At 38.3% G+C, this 24887-nt stretch overlaps 1 protein-coding gene across 1 annotated transcript; it reads right to left on the bottom strand.

Annotated features, from left to right (window-relative positions):
* Positions 1-7348: 7348 nt before the first annotated feature.
* Positions 7349-11465, bottom strand: LOC146002253 (uncharacterized). Its single transcript, XM_083139969.1, has 3 exons — positions 11416-11465; positions 9129-9341; positions 7349-7651 (listed from the first exon to the last, which is right to left on the bottom strand). The coding sequence occupies exons 1-3, from the start codon at positions 11428-11430 to the stop codon at positions 7349-7351; spliced, it is 531 nt and encodes a 176-aa protein (XP_082996095.1). The 5' UTR covers positions 11431-11465.
* Between the last annotated feature and the right edge of the window lie 13422 nt (positions 11466-24887).

The raw sequence follows: 24887 nt of genomic DNA, 5'->3' as shown, positions 1-24887 counted from the left end.
ATATTAAAAGGACTGATGACGTCAAAGGATTAGTCATGTGTTTTGGCAAGACCATCTTGAGGTTCAGGCCACAGCGCTCAGTAAAGACGTCATCATCTGGAGGCGATCGTCTTAACGCTGTAAACTCTTTGTAGTAATTTTACCGTAGATAATTAAGGTATATTTATTTATTTTATGAAGTTAAATTTTGACATTTACCCTCCCGACGAATATAGTTAGAAGAAAAAATATAATATTGAATATTTACACCAAAATTTTCATTCAGGAAGTCACTATGGCCACCACAAAAATTCCTACCATAGCACAAAGAAAGAGTTGAAAACGTTAGAAACTTCCTGGCGGAAAAATTTAATCATTGTATATCTTTGAAAAATATTATCGGGAATATTGGTCAGCTACAATAAAACTCGTAACCGCTTTTCTATGAACTTTTGTATGTAAAATCAATTGATTAAATAAAACAAAAAACATGTTAGGTTGACCGTAAACTTTCCAAGTTACCTAATCAATTAAATTGTCTTTAAGTTTACCCAAAATTAATCAACCAATAAATGCAGATATTCTGTGTAAGCTATACAATCTCAATACAAATCCTTAATTTATATATTCTTGCAGCAAAAGCGAAAGAAATTGGTACAAGGGCAATGTTACATTTCTGTGATAAAAACTAAACCTAAATCATTTGTCACATTGTAATTTCGATCCTATTGACTTTATTGAACGAAAGATAATAAACAAATTGAATCTTTTCATTGTCGTTAGTAAGATCTGTGACAATAACTTAAGAGTTTCATTGAAGAAAAAAAGCAGATTAATATTTCCATTTTAACGTTCACTTGGGAAATAAACATTTGGAATATTTCCTTACACTGTTTTTTACATTTGTTAAAAAAATTGTGAAGAATGTTAATAAATTATGAAACAATAAACATTATCACTGATTAATAATCAAAGTTACGAACATTGAAGCTTCACAAAGACAAAAAATAAAAAGCAGTTCATATGAAACAGTTTTAAAAATTTAATACATTTGTAGTTCATATTAACATAGCTATGTAACAAAATGCTTTCTGTGTGAAAACATTTGTATTTGAAACATAAGTAATATATTCTTGGATTGTTTTACACACGAATACTTCATCGACGTTCTTGTTACACATCGGAACTTTGTATTTGAATGTACAACATATCTTCCATTAGCCTCCGATTAGCATAAAGAAGCATAAAGCGGGATAAAATAAGAATGTAAATGTACACATGTATCAACTTTGCCCCGTTGTATAGCTTTCTTTCATTAAGCACATTTTGAAACTGAAAATTTGTGTAAATAATATGAATAATTTATCGAATGCTTGCATAAAATTTACACTAACAAATTGCTTTTGTAGACGTAATATTAACCAACGTTTGTAATTCAGGGTAAATTATTTGATATTTCTAAAAAAATGTTGACATGTTGTCCACATTTACGAGTATATTTGATGCCTATTCCGGACACATGAAATGTTTACATCATGAACTATTACTCTTATTTATTTTTTAGTATAAAACATTTGTTACTTAACTTTTATCTTTTCGTAGTGACTGAATCACATGGAATTGCCCTAAATATTTCTCATTTTCAGCAACATCTTGAAGAAATGTGAACGTTACTCTTACCTTTTTCATTGTAATTGCCTCTGCAATTGAGTACACAAAACTTATACACCATACCTCTTCCACATTTGAGCATATTTACACGTCATGTAAACTCGATTACAGTTCTTAAATTTGCATTACAATTCCATATTCACTAAAAAGGTCTAACATTGATTCCGAAGAAGCAAATCAAACATGGCGGCTATCTCGCCTCCAGTTGATGACGCTTAGTCACGTGACCGGAGCAAGCCATGAGGCTTTCAGATTGAGAAGGTATTGGTTTTGGGAAAATATATGTAATACATAGCCTATATGTATTTGAATAAGCGAGTTGTTAGAAAAAGAGAGTTCCTGGAAATGTATTGATTTCAGAGTAAGAAAAATCATTTTATCGCAAATTAAACATAGTTATGTCCTGATCAGTTTACAAGTAAATTTAGGCGTTTATCTGTAAATTCAACGTTTAATTATGTGTTATTAAAAACAGTGTGTTCAACCAGTGCGAAGTACGACATTTAAGATTTTCTGTATAGTAATATTAATTACACGGATGCTGAACTTGTAACTACTAATTATATTCCTTTATTTAACACGAAAAAATGTTGATAGTTATTCATATGTCCGTATTATTGCTCATATGTTGTCTGAAATTGTATAGTTCAAAGTTCAAGAGTCACGTCTCAAACATCTTAAAATTCACTTACTTCATGAAGCTATGTTCCACTTTACAAGAATTATGATCTTGATCAAATACGTACATCACGTGAAAGAAATATAATGTACATCAATAGAATTTTACGACTTTGTTCAATTTTAAAAACCTATTTTACAAATATATTGTGGATAATTTTGTACCCTTGTACTCAGTAATAGATGTTATATTTTCCCTTTGTCGATTATTTCTGTCAAAGACAGGAAGAAATCTTTATTATTATTGCGATGTAGTTAGCGAACTTTATAAAAATGTGTACTTGTGTCACCAGCATTTAAAGTAATTGAAAATGTAGAACAAAAATCTGTAGACAAGCTGCTAAAGTTCAAATTTACTAATATATAAAGCATATCGATTCGTTTCGTACACTTGCACAGTCAGGCATTGTGATTTCATATAACATATTTGCTTTATGTAAATTTATGCTCCGTGTAAAAGTAGGAGAGCGATATTTTATCTCAACTTGTTCTAAATGTCACACGTACAAGGGGAAAATATAATTATCAATTTATATGTCAGCGAATTTTGCATGGTACGTTTTCAATACATGTGCAGGTACAGTTACAAGTAAATTGTCCTTGTTATGGATGAATGAAACACACGCTGATATTCCTATTACTTACGGCGTATCCTGAAAATCAACTTGTCTTGATTTTTACCATATAGTTTGTCTACCGAAAATGGTTATAATTATAAGGATTTTAGAATACGAAATTTTTCTGAAAATATTCTCCTGATAGAACATGAGGTTTATTGTGTTCACCTGCTTTGTGCTTTGGACTTCTTAATTAAAGTAAGTTGCTTGCATTAATATTATCATTTTCCGTGTGATCGTAAATTCATTTTCATAGGCTTGAATTACTGTTAGATCATTTAAGGTTAGTGTTCTTACCATCCATGTATTTCGAATAGGTTAGGATAGTTACGTTCGTTGTATTAGTATGTGTACACTAAGGGACTTTCTCCTTGCAGATAAAGTTTAGCATAGTGCGAGAGCATAAGTTGCAAAAAGTGGGAGGGGGTAACTGATCCCATCACCCCCCTTAATCGCCGCCACTGCATAAGATAATAAAGTAAGTATAACATAAGCTTAACGGGCTAAAAAAGGCCAATTGCAACACACAGCCAATGCCGGGGGCTGTGGCGAGCTCCTGTAATCCAGCTACTTGGAGGCTTGTACTTCTGGACGGGTTCCTCGTTTGGTGGTGCCAAACCACTTCCACGACATATCATTGGTACCGCGAGGTTCCGGAGTTGCTGCCGGAATTCCACGAGATCATGCTGGCTCACAACTTCACCAGGAACTGACTCCGGTTCCTGTGTGGTGAACGTGGTCGTGCATTGGGAACTCGGACAGTAGTACTCAATTTTTGCTCTCGGCAACTGAAATGAAGCCCGCTTGACCTGGCGCAGAGACATCTAGTATCAAACGTCGGAACTACTTAGGACTTGCTTTTCAAATGTGGTAATTTCAATAACTAGGTGACAGTTGGGCTGCTCATTGCACATTTCTGGTGGCGTCGTCAGTATAGTTGTGTCCTTTCCTAATTTCGTTCCAAGGGGAGGACTAGGGGGGTTGTAGCATCCCCTCCCTCCAAATGCTACAAATATCTAATTTAAATAGAGTACATTGGTAAATAATTTTACTTCCTTAGCAAGATAAAATATCTTGTGTAATAAGTTGTAATGCTGAGAAATTCATCTCCAGAGCTTCTATCCCCCACTTTTTCGCTAATATGAGCCCCCCCAGAAATAAAATTCTGGATACGAGCCTGTTATCGGATTAAAAGTTATGGAGCTTGGACTCCAATTAAAAATCCACCAGTAGCCCTTCATAAAAACGAGTTACATCAAAATGTTACTTATTCATTTATGCGTTAAACTATGGTAACCAATTTATTTCCGAGTATGCCTTGAATTTGTAATCGTCGTGAGAACAAAACAAGTGCCGTTTTTATTTTTTGCGTTTTCCAAATGACAGCTCCATTTGAATTGGTATAAATAAAAAAAAACTTGTGTGAATGTAAAGAGTAACCCTTTTTGAAGACACCCACTCACTTCCACGTAGTACATACACCCTGTACTGCATTTTGCAGGCTAACGAGGCTCTGGCGTCTGGATCTACGGCCAATATAGGATAATACTCTTTGAACTTCGTTGTGTGTTGTGCGTATGTGTTGGTGATTGTCCCTTCATCCCTTTCTTCTTATCACAATTCATCATCATCATCAATTAGCCAAAAATGAGAGTAAAGTGGAAAAATTTGTGGTCCGAACGTGATGAAATTTAAAAACGGGTCAAGTATGGAAAGGTCATTCCTTAATTTTCAGATAAAAAAAAAATCCGCCTAAAAAAATTATAAAATAACCCTTGGCTCTACAGCCCGTAAGAACCTCGGCCAACTCCCGACTGGCAGTCTTCCTCCCACAATCCTACTTATAGGTGTGGAGATCCTCAACGGAAAATGGGTTGACGTGAGGTCAGCACGTCGAACCCTCAACCGTTATAGGAGATTTCCGAGACCGGATTACGCTACTCACTCGTAGCTCCTCAATTTCCTCACGAGGGCGGATAGTTCTACAAATATGGGCCTCCCCGAAGGCGTAGTTATAACGTCGTAGACCTTGTAATCAAGGGATCCCGGGTTTAATACCCGGTAGAGACACATAGTGGTTCGGGATCCCACCTTAAACTGTAGGTCCAGTACCGATTAGTCTATCTGTGCATAAAGTGAAAAAGAAAACTAAAAAAATTCAAACCCCTACAAATACGATCTTGGCCTTGTTTTAAAGTTCCTTGCAGCTGTTTTTAAAAAACTCATTATCGTTTTCAAGTCACACTGCAGACAGTGACGGCGCCAGGCTGAAATAAGTGAAGGGGGGCTATAGATTTCGGAGTCAAATTCTTGGAAGGCTAACTAATACCGACTAAAAGATATGTACATAATACTTTAGAGCGGTATAATGTTACCAGTGTTACATGTATTTTACAGTCAGATCCAAAGATAAATCACGGAGATGTTTCATTTTGTTCCATATAAAAAAGTGATTTTAGACACGAATCTTTCATGTCGAATAAAATGCAAAAATTATTGTTTTCCTTTCCTAAGCCATTATTGAGTGGAATAATATCACAGACTTACTATTCGCATTATCAGTACAAAATACACCATAAAACTACACTCATTATCAACTCGCTGAGTATAGTACTTATAAATACTACACATAACACTATTTCTATATAAAGAGTATGAGTACTTTTTTACTAAAATGATACAAGAATTAACCATAGCAAGAAACTACAGTAAAGTACGTCTGTTTTTATGAGCAGCTACAACCTTGTTTAAATCTATAGAGTTTGCAAGTTCTTTCTCAAAAGACAACACTAAACCTCTCGTTACCAATTTGATTTACAAGGTAACGCTTGATTTGCCGCAAGCAGCCGTTGATTTGGGGGGGGGGGGAAGTATGCAAATTTCAATAACACAAAAGCTTATTAATTTTAAACGTTTTAAACATTCTAAACAGCTACTGAAGAGTCTTTATTTTGAGTCCTTTATTATTTGCACTAAAATATACTACACATTAGTATTTTTATTATTGTACCAATATATGAGTCTGAATATTTCTGAATGCTCAACCTTGTTTAGCTGGGGGAGAAGTATCAGAATATTATTGGACAACCCTCCTTGATACATATGCAAATTCGAAAGGGAAGGACAGTTTGCAGTTTGTAAATCAACAATTTTATCAATATTGAACAGGTCTTTGATAACTTGAGATCTTCCTTTGCAGAGAAATGTACCACCTTGACAGTTGAAGTTCCTAACTGCCCTCCGGACATAGTACATTTCGCACCCACGTGGAATATCATACTTCAATGCATGGAGATTGTCTTTAACCTAACGCGATTCATTATTGGCTTTGAAATGTTCGGGAACACTCACAAGCACATAATACACAGTGTCAAAATTTGTAGAATCTCACGCAATATAAATTTAGGGTTATAAATAAATCCTTGTACATCAATAATATATTACATCATTTTCGCTGTCATTGGTCGCACTCTCTTTATACTCGTACAACTCTCACAAAAATCCTGTGTTACCATAAGTAAACTCTGCCGTGCGTGTAGGATCTATAAGAGTCTTCACTAGTTCGATATCGTTTCAAATTTCACATTCTGTATATATATAAAAATAATTTCAGCATACTGATTCCAAAAACAAAATCCATTATTAACCATAACGTCTGGTTTTTTTTTTTTTTTTTCAGAAAGCAGCAATATATTTACTGCCTTAAGTTCACAATAAAATATGAGGTTTCATCATTTCCTCAATAGATGGCTCTTTTTTAATGCTGGTAAAATATTGGTCTTCTACAATACAAATCCTCCAATTTTGAGCTATAAATGCACATAGATTTCTAAGCATTTAATCCATCTTCTATCTTCTTTACATGACACACTGGCATGAAATTTATAAACTTTTATTACGTAAGTTCCATTTTTGAAATCCCTCATAAAAATTTCCTTCACAAAATGTCTAAAATTCAATGTTATAATATGATGGGTTGATTGAACTTACTGACGTGGAAAAAATCCTGTTCCAGGGAAAGTCCTAACGTAATGAAAAGAAATTTATGTCATATCCGTCATCAGCATTCAAAATACTTCCAGAATCGCCTATTGATTTGACATCATTCGATTTTTTTCCTCACAATGCATGGCTGTGTTATCTTTATTAGAAAAATGGTTCAGAGAGGGGCCATAGTTCTCCACTAGCCCCTTCTAGACACGATACAGTGTTTGTATGAGCTTACATCTGAAACTTTATTCTCTAGTTACTGCTAAACCGTAAGGGGTCATATGTTAGATATTAATGGAAACTTCCAATCATTATTTTCATGTAATATAATTGCATAAATAAATACATAATTTGTAAAATATAAATACAGTAACATCACCGAACAAAATCACGAGTTCACTAGTCGATCAACGTTAGTATCCTCCATGTCCATAGCCGATGCCACCATAACCGCCCCCATAGCCCCCGTGGCCACCCCCATAGCCTCCATGACCACCATAAGAGGCTCCGGCATGGTTGTTCCCGTTGCTGTTGTGCACAGTGGCGTGGAAGCCTCCTTTGTCGGCATGGTAGGTCACGGTTCTCACGTTGCCGCCTGGTTCCTTGATGAAGTACTTGCCCTTGACGACGTCGCCGTCACGTGACTCGTGCTGGCCATGGTGGTCGCCAGTGTGTCCGTCTGCCACTCCGTACGAGAATTCGTATTTTGGGTAGGCCTGGAATGCGAAATTTGTAAACAATGACGATGAATTCAAATCCACAACATGATTATTCCTAAGTACATAGAACAGATTCTTATTTCCTTTTATTAAACTCTTGGATTAGATATACCCATGAAATTGTCAAAACTGGGTAACTCACATGCCTAGCAATCTAATTGTAAGTTGAACAGTTGCACATAATTTAATTTTGAGGAATAAGATGGTCTTAATATAGAACTCTAATTTTATAAATACAGACTGTATAACGAAATAGACTTCTTAATAATAATACACAAATCTAGAGCCATCTATGCTTAATTAAGTAGTATCTTATTGATAACTTTTTGCGTGAATATATTAAAAGCCAGTATATGTTGCCAGGTCTTAGTAAACCTAGAACCTAACCTAACCTTGAACTGAACTTAGGTTACCAAAAGGCTTGTTCTTAATTTAGTTTATTTTACTTCACTTTTCTGCCACTTTTGGCTAATCGCGAAGACGAGGATGATAACTTCTTGAGTGAATGGTGATAAGATGAAAAACATATAAAGGGGCAATCACACGTACAAATGAACAATACACAAGTCCCACTGAGGATTATACTGGACACGGGTCCAGACTTCAGAGTCTCGCTAGTGTCTGAAATACCGACATCCATTGTGTAGCACATAGAACATTCTACTCTAGCTGGAACAATTTTAGATTGTTGCTTGCAATTTAGAATTAGATTGATTGGTTTGCTTTATTTTACTTCGCTTCTTGTCCCACTTGTGGCTATTTGCGAAGATAGGGATGAGTATGATGAAATTGATGAATGGACACTCACAAACATCCATCACGAGGCCGGGATTCGAACCCGGGAATCCTGGTGCCGTAGCGCGATGTGCTAACCACTACTCCACGGGGGCCGCATTCATTCCTTCACAATAGCCTAATAATAAAATAATATCCTCTCTTTCTAATTATTCCGCCGTCAGTAGGAGTTGTTATTTTAGGTCCACTTTATGCACAGATAGGCTAATTGGGACTGGACCTACAGTTTAAAGTGGGATCCGAACTATATGCCTTCACGAACCCAAGATCCATTGACTACAAGGCAATGACGCTACCACTACGCCATCGGGAGGCCTTATATTCCGCCATTAGGTCTTAAGGTTTATCTTCTTCACTTCTTATACTTAAGTTGTGATCCTCCAATCAGCGCGACACAAACCTCTAGTTGATACTAGAGTACACCACAATAGAGTGAGTTCAGTTAAAAGTATTTACCTGGAATTTCACATATTTAGAAGTTTCACAAATATTATATAAAAAATCAATTTGTTTTCGAATACAGCTGAATACAATGCTTCGTCATTTTGAAATTTACTTCACGTGCAAATAAAATTGGAATAAGATATGATTTAAGCCGGAGATATAGAAACATGCAGGTAACTATTGAAGATGTAATACTTCGCCATAAAGCGTTTTGTTAAAGGATTGCTGTACATACCACGTAGTCAATGTGTCCTCCATGGCCACCACCATAGCCCCCATGGCCACCACCATAACCTCCATGGTCGCCACCATAGCCTCCATGGCCACCTCCACCTGCGACCACAACCTGATGGTCAGGGCCAACGACCGGCCCTTTGAAGGATGCGTGAGAATGCGCGTGTCCTCCTGCGTGCACGGAGGACGCAGCAACAAGTAGGAGAACGGCCACCTAAGGAGAAGACAGGAGAAATCCTAATTTACTTTAAATCCCAATGAAAAAAGCAGTGACGCTGGAAAAGAAGGGTGATCAATAAATGCAAACCTTTCTTTCTTCTCTCTTTCTCTCTCGTTCCATCTTTTTATTTTTCGTTATTTCTTTCTTTATTTATCCCTCTTTCTTCCTTTCATTTTCTTTCTTAACTTCTATCGTCCCATGTTTCCTTATCTTACGTTCCCTCTTCTCTTTATCCTCTTGCATTTTTGTGCGTGTAATTCTAGTTTTCCTTCGAATGATTATGTTTTCAATTTTAGTCTGTGTATAGGAGGGTGGGCTATGTCCATTTCAAAGTAGGATAGAGCATACCTACACGCACCGAGTTACGACACTCCTGAAAAAAAAACATGTGAAAAAACAGCAAAATGTGTTCTAAATCAACATTTCCTCGTTTTGCAAGTTTTAAAATTATATTCAAACTCTCTAGGACAAAAGCAATAGAAACATAAGAAGATGTAAATGCTTAAGATTAAACATGATTCGCTTTCCGCTCTTCAATTGTTATAATGACCATAATAAATAGTATATCTGTACCTTGTCCAGGATACAAACGTTGGGAGGCTTGTATTACTCAGGAAATAAACCTTCAACTCTAGACTTTCGTCAAAAACATGTATAAGAAAGGGTGTATCTATTTTGGTCAATTAAGTACATGTTTAAGCTTGTAATATAACAGAATTCTGCATCCCTGAGTAAGTCGATGATCGTCCTGCACTTGTGCAGACCAAGATTCATGTATTTGTACAAGAATATATATATATATATTTGAGCTGAGCCGATACTGATACCTATGTATCGGTATCGGAAATATCGGTTGGAATTCATGTACCGATAAGAGCCGGTACTTTTCTGCGCATATTGGTCTTTCATGGGGTCCCCAAAAATGTAGCGCAACACTCTCACAGAGTCCAAATATCCTGGAAACTATATTCAAACTTTACTTTCATTTTGCACCAATTTTGGACAAAATAACTGTATTTTGTGATTACATAACTTCTATTTTAATATTCTTGTTATTCTTGAATATTCTAAACAACATTTCTGGGTAAGTTGATGCATAAATAATTGGAGTAGAATATTTACACACCAATATTTTAAACACATTTTAATTATCGTTATATATATATATTAGAGTTGAGCCGATACCACTTTGAACCGATACCACTTTGAACCGATACCGATACTTCAAAATTGCAATAATTAATATTTGGCGACGACGTTACCACTGCACCATATATATATATATATAGCCTCCCCGATGGTGCAGTGGTAGCGTCGTCGACTTGTAATCAAGGGGTCTCGGGTTCGATACCCGGTGGAGGCACATAGTGGTTCGGATCCCACTTTAAACTGTAGGTCCAGTCCCAATTAGCCTTACTGTGCATAAAGTGGACTTAAAACACCAAATCAATCAATATATGTATGCAGTGTTTTTTTTGGGGAAGAAAGATTCTGGTGCATTTCAATTTGGTTTATTATTATTACTTAGTTCAATGTTATAATTGCTCACCATCAATTATGATAGGCCTACATGTTCGTCGTAAACTATCATCCTTGATTACTTTGATTTGATTCATTTTCGCATTTTCCTGCCACTTTTGTGGCTAATCGCGAAGATGAAGATGAGTGATTATATGACGAAATCGATAATTCTGATATAAAGAATTGTGTTACAAGTCCAAATTTGTACGAGAATGTCCTGACTAGAGAAAAACTTTTGTTTGGATTAACCAAAAGGTAGTTGGCAACAAACGATTGTTCGCCAGTACTAAAATTATTTAACTAATCGTATATATTTGTATATAATAACCAAAGAACTTCCTCAAAATTACTACCTTTAGCAATTACTATTAAATTTCCTGACTCAAACAAAATCGTTTTTTCTCCTTGTAGTCAGCGTTTGTAATTGCAGTTAATGATTATTATGTTGGAATCTCACGTATGACTTTTAACAATAGCCTATCGAAGAGTTTCAGCGGAAATATACTTGATAATACTGAAGAATTTAAAGTAGAAAATATCTATATACCTTCACGATTTCCATGTTTCCTTCTCTCCTGTTACGAGGAACGTTCCACAAGATCAAATGATCGAAAACTGATGCTGGTCTGTGCACTTGCGGCGTCTTATATATGAAATGAACTCTTGCAGAATTTGGAGGGGAAATTCTTGCTAAAATTGTGCAGTCATCTGGAGAAACTTGATACAGAATTAACTCTCTTCGCTTTCCCTACTGGGTAAGGCATGGTCCCTTAATTTTTTTTCAGTTTCTTTCCCTTTTTTGTCTCAGCTCGTTTCCGCATGTCGACGTTTTTTTTTTTCGAGGGGAGGTATTTTCTCAATTACGGCAAGGCTTGTCCCAACTGCAGCATATCTCTCACGACGTTTTCTATTCGAATTTTTCCAATGCCATTGTTCTTCATTGTGTGCTCTTAGTCATCCAGGTATCGGCCGTTTCTTTGTTTTCTGAGTCAGGTGAAGTTTTCGACACCCTGCGTGACTGGAGTGTTTGCGACGGACGCTTTTTCTCCAGTTTCCAGCTCCAGTTCAAATATTTGCTCTTGCAATGTGCAATGTTCTGATTGCGCTGTCTCCAGGCGGATCCGATCATTGCAACACGATCTGAAAGGGTTTAATCCGATAAAGAAATTAGTTGCACATTGTTTGTCAGTGACGAGATCCCCAGTCTTTGGAAATGAGTAAAGCCAGGAAGGAAGGGACTTATACAATTTGGGCCCCTAAACTGTCCCTTGTTTTGGATCCTGACCTGGGGGGCAACCCTGGGATGAAATTGTTGTCGGGGCGTGGTGCTGATCACATCACCTCCAAAATTTCCGAAATCAAGAATGTGTGGGGTCCAGGGGCGCCGACTTGTAAAAATTATTGGGGGGGGGGGGTCTCTGATCACTGAAATAAATTAATGAATGACTCACTCTCTCCCTTTTTTAAGTTTTGGCCTCAGTGTTCGGAATCTCATAAAAGCCCATGAATTCCTCAAAAATATCAAAATTTTTATTCACAGTTCGAATGCAGAATATTAATTGTCGACGAATGGATATGTCACAAGTTTCGTCAACCATAATAGCGAAATATTCCCGACTTTTAATATCTGCTACCACGGAGCGCAAAACAGATCTCCCTAATATATGAATGATCTCGTTCTGAATGTTATGTGAGAGCCATTTGTAGCCCGAACGTCCCATCTACTCTCCTAGTTTATGCACATCGTCTTTGGAACTCTTTTTAGTAAAAATTTAACAATACTCATAATTATATACTTAGTATATAGTAATAAGTCATGTGTTTTGCTGTCTCTGGTCATTGCCTTCCCCAAAGTTGATGGTTTAGCGGTCTCAGCCCCCCAAAGTTGATGGTTTAGATTCTAGAACATTTCAAATGTGTATTTAAAGTTAAGTTCCTGTGGCACAATTCAGAGTAAACTTTACAAGAGATGCAAAATAATACATTAGATCCTCTTAAGCAAAATTATTTGGGGGCTCTGCCTCCACATCGTTAACATTGGGGGGGCTCGATCCCCCCCCCCAAGTCCCATGGAGTCGGCGCCTATGGTGGGGTCCTACCCCCACATCAGGGCCTCCCCGATGGAGCCGTTTTAGAGTCGTCGCCTTGTAATCAAGGGGTCCAGGGTTCAGCTTGTTTTGAGTTTTCTTTTAATTCTTGAAGCTCTTATTGGGTTATATAAAGTGCACGAACATGGTGATGGACAATTTGCACGGTAATACTCAAGGACCTTTAAGAAAATACTTACTGTACAATGGCCACAAAAAATAGAGTGCCTACAGAACCTTCTGTCAATTATGATTTAAAATTGTAAAGTGTAATGTGTTGATATGAATATTGAAAAACAATGGCGACAACTTGAAATAAATTTGGGAGGGCAAGGTTGTCATACACACCATTTTATGTATATGTAAATATATATAATAGATGTCGATCTATGTGAATTTGATCGCATAAAGTTCGTTTCCCTTCCCGAAGTCAGAGCTTTGTTGAATACCCAAAATTATATATATCTTCTGTTAGCGAGGCCCAAGGGTCCGGTCCCCACCCCCTTTCCCCTCCAAAAGGCTTACCAAGTACTAATATTAAATAATGGAAATATACTTGTTTAGTATTTGCTGTATAATAGAGTGTTATATATTTCCGTCGAACTTTCAATGACAGTACCAAATATAACACACACACACAAACAAACAAACACACAAACAGGGGCGGCGCCAGGGGGTTGCGAAAGGGTGCTTGCGCGCCCCTTTAGCACCACCTTTTTAAAAAACAATGTTCAACGGAAAACAGTAACTCTTAGCTACGTGGGATCAGCACGTCAAACCCTGAGCCGTGGTAGGGGATTTCCCAGACCGGGTTACGCTACTCACTCGTAGCTCCCCAATTTCCTCACGATGGTTGGTTGCCACCGGTCCTATACACAGGCCGAGAATCCAGAGACTGAACCCAAGGGGACTCGAACCCATGCCATCCCGCAGTTGGAGCCCAAAGCAAAGTCCCTTAGACCTCACGGCCACGGAGGAGAACATATGTATATATACAGTCCACTTCTTACAAAAAGTTTGGAACATTGTTACATTTCACAATATGTGAAAGACACGGCCTTGGAATTCAACATCAAATGGTATCTGTCTGGTGGAGGTTCTTGTCTCTTCGCCGACATGCCACCGTGGCTTTCAACTATTGCTTAATGTAATAAGATAGATAGACATAATTGAAAGGAGATAGATAGTTACAGAAAAAGAGAGGAGAAATAGAAAAATACTATAATTAAACGAGATAAATAGAAAGAGAAGAGAAAGAAAACGGAGTACAAGGGGCAGAGGGAAGGGGAGGGGAATTAGTATCTATGACCACCAAAGCCTCCCACTTCCACTTCGCCCTAAGAAAATCCTCTGGCTGCCAAATGTACTCCAAAATATCACAGCCAGTCCCGCATCCTAAAGTTTATTGTTGGGCAGGCAGATCTATAGGCGGATTTAGAATTATTTCTGGGGAAGTGCAAGCATGTGTTGTAATGCTGTAAACATATGCATTCACGCACATGGTATGTAGGCTATGTGCATACGTATACATATACATACATACATATATACGTACAGCTATGTATATATATATATATATATATATTGATTGATTGAAATTGAAGACGGAACACTCACAAAGAATACGCTTAGTTTATTGATTGATTTGATTTATTTTACTTCGCTTTTTGTGCCACTTTTGCTAATTTGCGAAGATGGGGATGAGTGATGATATGATGAAATTGATGAATGGACACTCACAAACGTCCATGCCCGGGCCGTGATTCGAATCGTAGCGCCGGCATAGATATTGATGCTATGTAATATATTGTTGAGTGCTGTATGTTTGTAGACAATGTCAATATTCTGTATCACGATTTGCTAATTTCGATGCTACGAATCCTCGAAGAACAACATTTTCAAATCTGCATGTATGCAACCACATGACAAAAACCGCATGTCACTGTTGACATTGACATTTACGTACTTCTGTCAGAGACCGAAATTAAGTATGATATTGATAGACTATTGGAATCTGTACTTATAGACTATTGGAATCTGTGCAGCGTAAACTTAAACTTTGCAAGTTTATCAAATGAATCAGGTTTGTTGAAATAAAAAAAAGAATGTTTTTATACTCAATATTAGCCCCAAAGGAAGCTTGTTGGGAATAAAAAACGAAATGGTTTTTTCTGTTCCCAATACTGGAAAGCAAAAAATCATTTAATTTTCTGATTTTTACAGGTTTTGAGCTATTTTATTTTTTTCAATTACCTTCTTACTCCTAGCCTAATTTCCCTGACTTCCATAGGTACTCCAGGATTTAAAATTCATTGGGAACCCTGCAAATGGAACGGGCAAGATAAGTGACTTCGCCCTGGCAGAGTCGGTGGCGTGGCCAGAATTTTCGAGAGGGGTTTAGCGTACACTTTTTCTTTACGACTCAGTACTCATTTTGCTATATTTTCCTGCCTTTGATGTTCTTTTTTTTAGCGATACTGGGTCAAAGGGGGAAGGTATAACCCATTCCAAATACATCTTGGGTACGCCACTGCTGGCTTAACATTGTTTCCATGTTGTATTTTAGCTTTTAAAATCTTATCCGACGGTAAAAATAAATGCCATAGGAAACCAAATAGCTATTGAATTGGGCTGTATGCATGCAGGATTTAGAATGTTATTTTTAACAGCTCGTAGCATCGAGGTCTCAACGGACAAAATGTTAAGCTGAATCTGCTCAAAGCACTTCAGGTAAATTTTTGACAAAAAATCTAGCAACTCTGCTGCGAAGTAGGTTGTCCTATTTACATTATATTCATTAATCCTAAGCTGACTGGAAGAATAGACGTCTCTTACAAAAAAATCCTGAGAAAGAAGACAAATATTTTATCCTCCTGCTCAGTGGCGGCGAAAAGAGACCACATATTTTGCAGTGCATGTGGAGAGCTATATTGTTGCATAAGGTAAGGAGTTTACAAAATTCCTCTTTATGAAAATGAATGTCCAACATTAATGACACAATAACAGAAGAAACCATTCTTTAATCAAGGGGGTTCGTATTTGTTTGTTGAGTGTCAAACAACTATTTTCGACTCATACAAAAAATTCAATACAATTTTAACAAGGTACAGTCTACAGTCTACAGAATGCCCTACATCAGTGGTTTTCAAACATTTTTCTCATTGTACCCTTTAGTCGTAACTTAACGTCTAGGTTCTTTTTTTTTTGCTTGATTGGTGGGACGTTTTGATATGTTGGAGGCGTTCATCTGCAATAGGGCAAAATGGAATTCAGGCTGTATGTGGAAAGATGGTAAACAAATAAACATTACAATCCTCTGTTTATTATTTTATTGAGTGTTTGCACCTTTACAATCATTATCATTAGTTACAACCAGAAAAGTGTGAAACAGGGGTATGCTAGGAAGCATATAACAAATTTTCATATATTTTTCAAAAGTTATCAAAAAAAGTAATAAACAAAAATAAGATTGTAAGTAAACTGTCAGGCACAACCAACCCCAGGAGAGTTCTTAAAGGTCCAGAAATTTTAGATAAATTCAATTCCGGTCCAGGATGAAAAATCATCAAGTGTAAATGGGTTCTGGACCGTAGAGAACATTCATATCTGTAAAGTATTTTAATTCGGTCCAGGAACCTTTTTCCCAAATGAACTTAAATGCGGTCCAGAAACCTCTTTTCCGGATCAGTTTAAATAGTCTTAAGTTCCGTACTGAAATGAATGACACCTCTCAGAGCACGGGAATATATTAAGATTTGCAGTGAATCAAAGTCAGAACTAACTTTTGAAATATAGATTCAGGAACCTATTTCTTTATTTTCGAATACGAAGTTATCTTTAAAAAAAGCAAAATCTACATAAGTGTACAAAGGCAAAACTATACAAAACAATAAACAAATTCAAACTGCCCTGTTGGTCAAAAAGAACATACAATGGCACTGACAAAATAAAAATGCACAAATATATACCCCCAAGACAACGGTCTCAACAAGGGTTGAGGGTTCGAGCCCAAACAATAAGAAATCAGATAAATTCGTCCGCACAGACCCCCTCAATAAGTGCCAGGGTGAAAACAAGTTGTGTACAAACGAGAGGGCCGTAGGGTGTATTTCACCCCACACTAGTCATCCCACTAATCTCGCTCCAATGAACACCAAGGAATCTCGAGACCATGCACATAACAAAAATCAACATTGAGATAATCACACAAAATGGCAAATAAGCAACTACAAACTCAACAAGTGCCAGGGTACAACGAGTTGTGTATAGCAAGAGGGTCGTAAGGTGTATTGCACCTTACACAGGTCCCCCACACGAACCATAACCCCAACGAGCACCAAGGGAGAATCTAAGCAAAGCACATTAGACATTTATACACTTCAAATAGCAAATGAAAAAGGGTTCAGAATCTGAGCCGAATGGCCCGTATTTATACTCCTTCCTTCGCCACAGACGACTAGTATTAGAATGGAAATTATATACGCAAAAGCGTGTAAAAGCATTAATACATAATAACAAAATGCACAAAAGACACAGTAACAGCACAAATTATAGAATGTGGTTTGCAATTAAACATTATTTAAATAACTCAAAACTTTAACAGAAAACTATAAAAACTTGTAACGAACCCGTCTCGTCACAAATTATACGAGTCGCACCTCTATTTTCATGAACATTCTAAGAATATAAGAATTTGAGATTTATCTAAATTTAAAAGATGAGTTCCACCTCTATTTTGGGAAACTTATTTTAGAAATATACTTTTATTAGTTTATTATTTCTCCACCCGTCTTCGCTAGCGTCGCAGACCTTATATAAAGGCCAAAGCTTAGCTGGCAAGTCAGATTGACTCCGCCTGCGGGCGAGAGAAGGTGCCCTCCGCTAACGCGAGAGTCCAAGCACCACAGAAGGGAGATTGACTCCGCCTGCGGGCGAGAGAAGGTGCCCTCCGCTAACGCGAGAGTCCAAGCACCACAGAAGGGAGATAGACTCCGCCTGCGGGCGAGAGAAGGTGTGCTCCGCTACGGCGAGAGACCAAACACCAAGAATGAAGTTACGCTCCATCTTCAGATGAGAGAAGGTGTGCTCCGCTACGGCGAGAGACCAAACACCAAGAAGGAAGTTCCGCTCCATCTTCGGATGAGAGAAGGTGCGCTCCGCTAACGCGAGAGTCCAAGCACAGCAGATGACAAGGTGTGCTCCGTTTCGGCGAGAGACCAAACACCACAGATGAAAGACTCCGCTTTCGGGCGAGAGGAGGTGCGCTCCGCTCCGGCGAGAGACCAAGCACCTCAAAGGAAACTCACTCCGCCGCATCCCTCGAACCAAGAGTAGTAAGGGCTCCATCTTCGGATGAGAGAAGCTGAGCTCCGTCTCCGGACGAGAGATGAGGCTGGACTCTGTCCACGAGTCAGAGAATCCGCTCCATCTTCGGATGAGAGATAGCCTCGCTCCATCTTCGGATGAGAGATGTCACGCTCCGTCTCAGGACGAGAGAAGTGAACTTGGCACGCCAAGGACACACTCCACCCTCGGGTGAGAGAAGTGACTAAATCAGTTTCCCTTTACTCCTTTCCCCCCCCCCCCACCATCGTCCAACAGCGTTGTAAAAATTTAAGAATTACTGTTTTAGGAGATACCTTAGTAACTAGTTTCAAAAATGTAAACGTTGGAGTTCCTATGTATCTAGGTAAATTAGGAATAGACTAAGTTTATCCTTTGTATAACCTTTCTGTGTTTGTTTCTGAACTTTGTTGGTAAATAAAATTTTATATGTTAAAGTCTATACTGCGTATCGCTCTGGTCAAGCTTTTGGGCGCTATCCTTTCATCTGGCCACATACACCCGAACCCTGAGTGTAATAGAGTCTCATACCACCGCTGGAGAAAAGGTTAGCATTATGGGTAATCTTGTAACGACGGTATCTCGTGTGAGAGAGAGAGATACGTAAGTCCTAAGCCTGTGTCTATGCCTGCGCCTGCTGCAGTAAGCCAAAGTGGAGCTAAGGACGTTACAAGATAATTGGCGCCCAACGTGGGGCTCGAAAGATAAATAAGAGGGATGTTACAAGATAATTGGCGCCCAACGTGGGGCCCGAAAGATAAATAAGAGGAATGTTACAAGTTAATTGGCGCCCAACGTGGGGCCCGATAGTTAAATAAAATGGACTGTTTCATGTTATTTTGCCCGAAAGTTCAAAAGCTCGGCCCGATACGGAAATAAATATAGTTCGATCGTTTCAAGATAATTGGCGCGTTAATATAGACTGTTAAAAAAAAAAAAAACGTGGGGATAGTGCCAACGTCAAGGCTTGATAGTGCAAAATAGCACAGATACCGTTTCAAGATTTTAATGGCCAGATTGACCGAAAGTGCAACGACGTGGAAGCAGAAAGAACTGTGCATTGTGACTGTTTAGAGGGACTGACAAGTGAAAGTTAATATCTAAGGACTGTCCAGGTAAAGTGAATGGTTTATAGCAGTCGCCTTGTAATGAACTTATGGTTTTGAAGGACTGTGAATTTTAGTGCACTCTTATACAGTATAGTTAAGACTACAAGTGAAATAAGTGAATATACTCATTCTAGGGATCTATGAAGAATGGAAAATAAGAAGCAAGGAGGATGAAGTTAAAGAAGAGTAATACTAGTGCAGGAAATAAATATTAAATAAACCTGACCCAGTATAATTACTATTGCTATATTTAAAGTATAGTGTTGCACCTTAAAGTGGAGAAAGTTGAATTTGTTGACAAAACTTCTGAAAAAGTTATTGAACAAAGATACCGATGAAAGGCTTGTGGGCAGCGAGATTACTAGAAGAATGTCTTTAAGTAAGACTTGAGTTAGTGCAGTGGTCTAAGTACCATAATTCCTTCGAGTGCAGTAAGGCCAGAGAGGCGTGCCAGAGCGATAGGCTCCGAAGAAGAAATGAAGCCAAAGGTGCTTCCTGGGTATTTAATCTCCAATGTAAGACTTGGGTAGCTTGCGAGAAGCCATTAAGAAGTAATGAGTAGCTTATGCTCAACCCGCCAAATATGCATTTCCTTTTTAGAAAGAAGGAAGATTTATAAACAATAATGAAAAAAGGTAGTTTTGTTAAAGTTGTTCTAACTTCAGAGGTGCAATGGCAACGCTGTGAAATAAGTTGGTATTACTTTTTGCAGGGATGTATATGAAGTTCTAAGTAGATGCCTATAGGTGGTGATAGTGTGCTTCACTAGTATTTAATAAACTACAAGACTGGGTAAGGATCAGTTGAGAGCCGGATTGTGACTTGTTAACTTCGTGGGCCGGATCAAAAGATGGATAAAGCTTTGAAGAAGTTTCCCGACGTTCAGAAGTTGAAAGACAGACTTAAGTTGGGCAATCCTAAGATGAAATGGTGGAGTAATACCATACCGAAACCCCAGTGTCACCTCGTCCGAAAGGAGCAGCAACCTAAGCAGATCCGAATTATACCTCCTCCCACCAAGGACCCGGAGACTACCCAAAGAGGAAGGAACTGGATGTCACGTCTCAAAGGATCGCTAATCCGGAACATCGCCACTGAAGATATCAATCGTGGATACAGTGTCTTACCCTACTCCCCTTCCCATCCGGGAGTAATGGACTTAACCAAAGTTGTGCCTAAATCACGTAAACCAGTGCAAACCTGTACAAAACTGGTTGACACCAGTACGCCAGTTCAAGCAAAACCAATGGCACGTGATGGACTGAAACCTAAGGCTGTTGTGGTTCCCAGCCCGTTAAGTGCAGTTGAAGATACTTCCCCAGCTGAAACAAGAAGCCAGGAGAAAGGAACTGAAGAACCAGGAGCCAGTTCGAGTGCGGAACTTCTAGTGTGGATTGATAAAGTTCGACAGTTGGAAGCAGAAAACAGGAAGCTGCAGTCTACCATGCGAGACCTGACTCATGCAGAACAAGCTTGGGATACCCCAAAACCAATTGCCAAGGCAGGAGAGCTGTCAGTCGTCTCACCCATGAAGGTCACTAAGAAGAAAGACGTCGTACCCCAGGTTCGTCAAGATGTCCGAACTGAAACAAACAAAATTAAACCTTCCGATAAGCTGAACTGGAAGGGAGACGAAGCATTGTTGGCAACTCAGTTGAAGGCCATTTTACAAGGCAAACCGAGGCCTTATGTACAAACAATTTCCATCCTCAGGAAGCAGAATATCCGAGTGCCTAGGAGGTTTCCATTTATTAAATTTTTAAAGCAAGAAGGACTTTTGTTATGAACATTTGAATTGATGTAAAATGAGTTATGTTCAACTCTTATTACTAGTTCTGAAGTAAGTATTTTTCATTGTCAACTTGTTTAATGTGAAAGAAGTTATGATAATTTATCTAATGTAACATTTATAGTATAATCTTTGTAAAGTTCTGTATGAGAACATATGTTTAATTGTTGTAAGGTTAACTTTCTAATCAAAATCTTTTTCATTAAAATAAAAATATAGAGGTGATAAATTTTAAATCAAAAGATTTTCCCCGAAGGGAGGGGTTATTGTAACGAACCCGTCTCGTCACAAATTATACGAGTCGCACCTCTATTTTCATGAACATTCTAAGAATATAAGAATTTGAGATTTATCTAAATTTAAAAGATGAGTTCCACCTCTATTTTGGGAAACTTATTTTAGAAATATACTTTTATTAGTTTATTATTTCTCCACCCGTCTTCGCTAGCGTCGCAGACCTTATATAAAGGCCAAAGCTTAGCTGGCAAGTCAGATTGACTCCGCCTGCGGGCGAGAGAAGGTGCCCTCCGCTAACGCGAGAGTCCAAGCACCACAGAAGGGAGATTGACTCCGCCTGCGGGCGAGAGAAGGTGCCCTCCGCTAACGCGAGAGTCCAAGCACCACAGAAGGGAGATAGACTCCGCCTGCGGGCGAGAGAAGGTGTGCTCCGCTACGGCGAGAGACCAAACACCAAGAATGAAGTTACGCTCCATCTTCAGATGAGAGAAGGTGTGCTCCGCTACGGCGAGAGACCAAACACCAAGAAGGAAGTTCCGCTCCATCTTCGGATGAGAGAAGGTGCGCTCCGCTAACGCGAGAGTCCAAGCACAGCAGATGACAAGGTGTGCTCCGTTTCGGCGAGAGACCAAACACCACAGATGAAAGACTCCGCTTTCGGGCGAGAGGAGGTGCGCTCCGCTCCGGCGAGAGACCAAGCACCTCAAAGGAAACTCACTCCGCCGCATCCCTCGAACCAAGAGTAGTAAGGGCTCCATCTTCGGATGAGAGAAGCTGAGCTCCGTCTCCGGACGAGAGATGAGGCTGGACTCTGTCCACGAGTCAGAGAATCCGCTCCATCTTCGGATGAGAGATAGCCTCGCTCCATCTTCGGATGAGAGATGTCACGCTCCGTCTCAGGACGAGAGAAGTGAACTTGGCACGCCAAGGACACACTCCACCCTCGGGTGAGAGAAGTGACTAAATCAGTTTCCCTTTACTCCTTTCCCCCCCCCCCCCCACCATCGTCCAACAGCGTTGTAAAAATTTAAGAATTACTGTTTTAGGAGATACCTTAGTAACTAGTTTCAAAAATGTAAACGTTGGAGTTCCTATGTATCTAGGTAAATTAGGAATAGACTAAGTTTATCCTTTGTATAACCTTTCTGTGTTTGTTTCTGAACTTTGTTGGTAAATAAAATTTTATATGTTAAAGTCTATACTGCGTATCGCTCTGGTCAAGCTTTTGGGCGCTATCCTTTCATCTGGCCACATACACCCGAACCCTGAGTGTAATAGAGTCTCATACCACCGCTGGAGAAAAGGTTAGCATTATGGGTAATCTTGTAACGACGGTATCTCGTGTGAGAGAGAGAGATACGTAAGTCCTAAGCCTGTGTCTATGCCTGCGCCTGCTGCAGTAAGCCAAAGTGGAGCTAAGGACGTTACAAACTAATAACGTGACTTCAGCAACAAGATTAATATATACAAGGTGGGACTGTGTACTTCAACAGTCTGACGTCACTCAAAGATTTCGAAAGTAAATCAAATATAGAAAAAAAATCGAAATCTGTAGCACAAATGGAACGTAAATTACTCAAGAACAATAGCATAAATTATCGCGTGCTTAAAACTGTTTACGGGATATGTCCTTTCATTTCTAACGAAAAACATACACACGATTCTATGGTGAGCAAAACACGTCACGTCACAAACACAGATACGACACCAACACAATAGTTTGGCAGAATCACAATGTGCAAGGGCAACTTCTCTCAACTAAAAGGAACACTGCTCATAAGTCTGTAGTGGGAAAATGAACTTTGCTCTCGATCTCGGCGCAACCAAAAGGGGGTCCCAGGAATGACATGTCATGAAACAATATGCAACTTGGACCAAATTTAAATTGCGCGAGAAAAGAGGATCCGGTCCTGTTACTAAATCCAATAGAATCCATTAGAAATTATGTGTTCCTGGATCTTTAACAATCCCAGGGTTGGGTTAAAGGTTCAGGAATTGTAAGTAGATTCGAGAGAAAATCAGCAAGAGTAAATGGGTTCTGGACCGTAAAGAACCTTTTTATGTTTAAAATATTTCAATTCGGTCCAGGCATTTTTTCCCCGCTAAATTTAAATAAGGTCCAGGAACCTTCTATCCAACTGAATTTAAATACGTTCCAGGAACATTTTTCCGGATCAATTTAAATTCGATCCAGGAACTTTTTTTCAATAAAACAACTAAGCCGGCCCCGTGGCGGACTCGTTAGCACATTGCGCTACGACTCCAGGGGTCCCGGGTACGAATCCCTGTTTGTGAGTGTCCATTCATCAATTTAATCATATCATCACTCATCCCCATCTGCGTAAATTAGCCAAAAGTAGCACCAAAAGCGAAGTAAAATAAAGCAAATCAACAACAATTGACCTTACACTGAACATCCCAACAATCAACTGTTGAAACTTCCATAGTTACGGCTTTGTCTTAAATGTGGTGCTGGTAGTGTAACAAAAGTATTTTGTGGTGAGGAGAAGCGGAATAAATCTCAACTGTAACGGAGTAAGTACATAAACTTTATTTATAATAATCCAGAATATCGAATGATTTTCTGGAAACTTAGAATTGTCATTAATAACATTATCACAGAAATCAACATAATGGAAAGCACAAGTAGTGTAATACTTAGATGTATTAACAAATAAGTAAATATCTCCACTGAAAACAACAGGAATGAAATACTACAACAAACATTAGGTCCGTGCCCTACTCGAACTATGAAATTTTCAATATGAGCCTGTACAAACCTACGAAAATAACATTGACGATTTTTCAGATTTTATAATAATTTCGTTTTTTTCCTTGTAGAAATGAATTGGTTGTTTTTTGGAAAGAGGCAGACCCTAGAAGTTTGCAGTCTGCAATATTTCGTAAATTTAATTTTTGTAAGCAACGGGACAGTTTATTCTTTCTAATATCCGTTCCGAATCGAACTGCAGTCATAGAACGAAAATGTCTCCATTATTGTTAACTTTCATTATCGTGCATGTTAAGGGTACTGGTAAAAGGAAACCCTTAGTAGACACACCTAAAAAACACTTAAGACACACCTGGGTCCCTGTGACCCAGCTTTTTATTTTATTTTTTATGTACATAAAAATTTGAAAATACACAATATTTGTTCATGCTGTCTTGAAATGTGTTTATTGATAGTTGAAACAACAGTATGTTCATATAATAAACAAATATATTCACACTGTAACAAATATATATATATATTTATAAATATATTTACATCATGACAAAATATGCTTATATAGAAATGAGTGCATATGAAGAACTATCTATGTTATTCTCTCCAATCTTCATATGTGAGAGTCTCTAATGTGCCAGTAATTAAATACTAATTATATTAATTACAAAACATGGAAATAAGAAAAATTACACAACTAAAGTTTGATCAAAGCCACTGCGATAGCGC

This window comes from Lepisma saccharinum, chromosome 18 (genome assembly GCF_977018435.1).
Source record: "Lepisma saccharinum chromosome 18, izLepSacc3.1, whole genome shotgun sequence".
In the NCBI taxonomy this organism is placed as follows: domain Eukaryota; kingdom Metazoa; phylum Arthropoda; class Insecta; order Zygentoma; family Lepismatidae; genus Lepisma; species Lepisma saccharinum.
The sequence above is the reverse complement of the archived record's forward strand: the minus strand, read 5'-3'. Positions and strand labels throughout refer to the sequence as shown.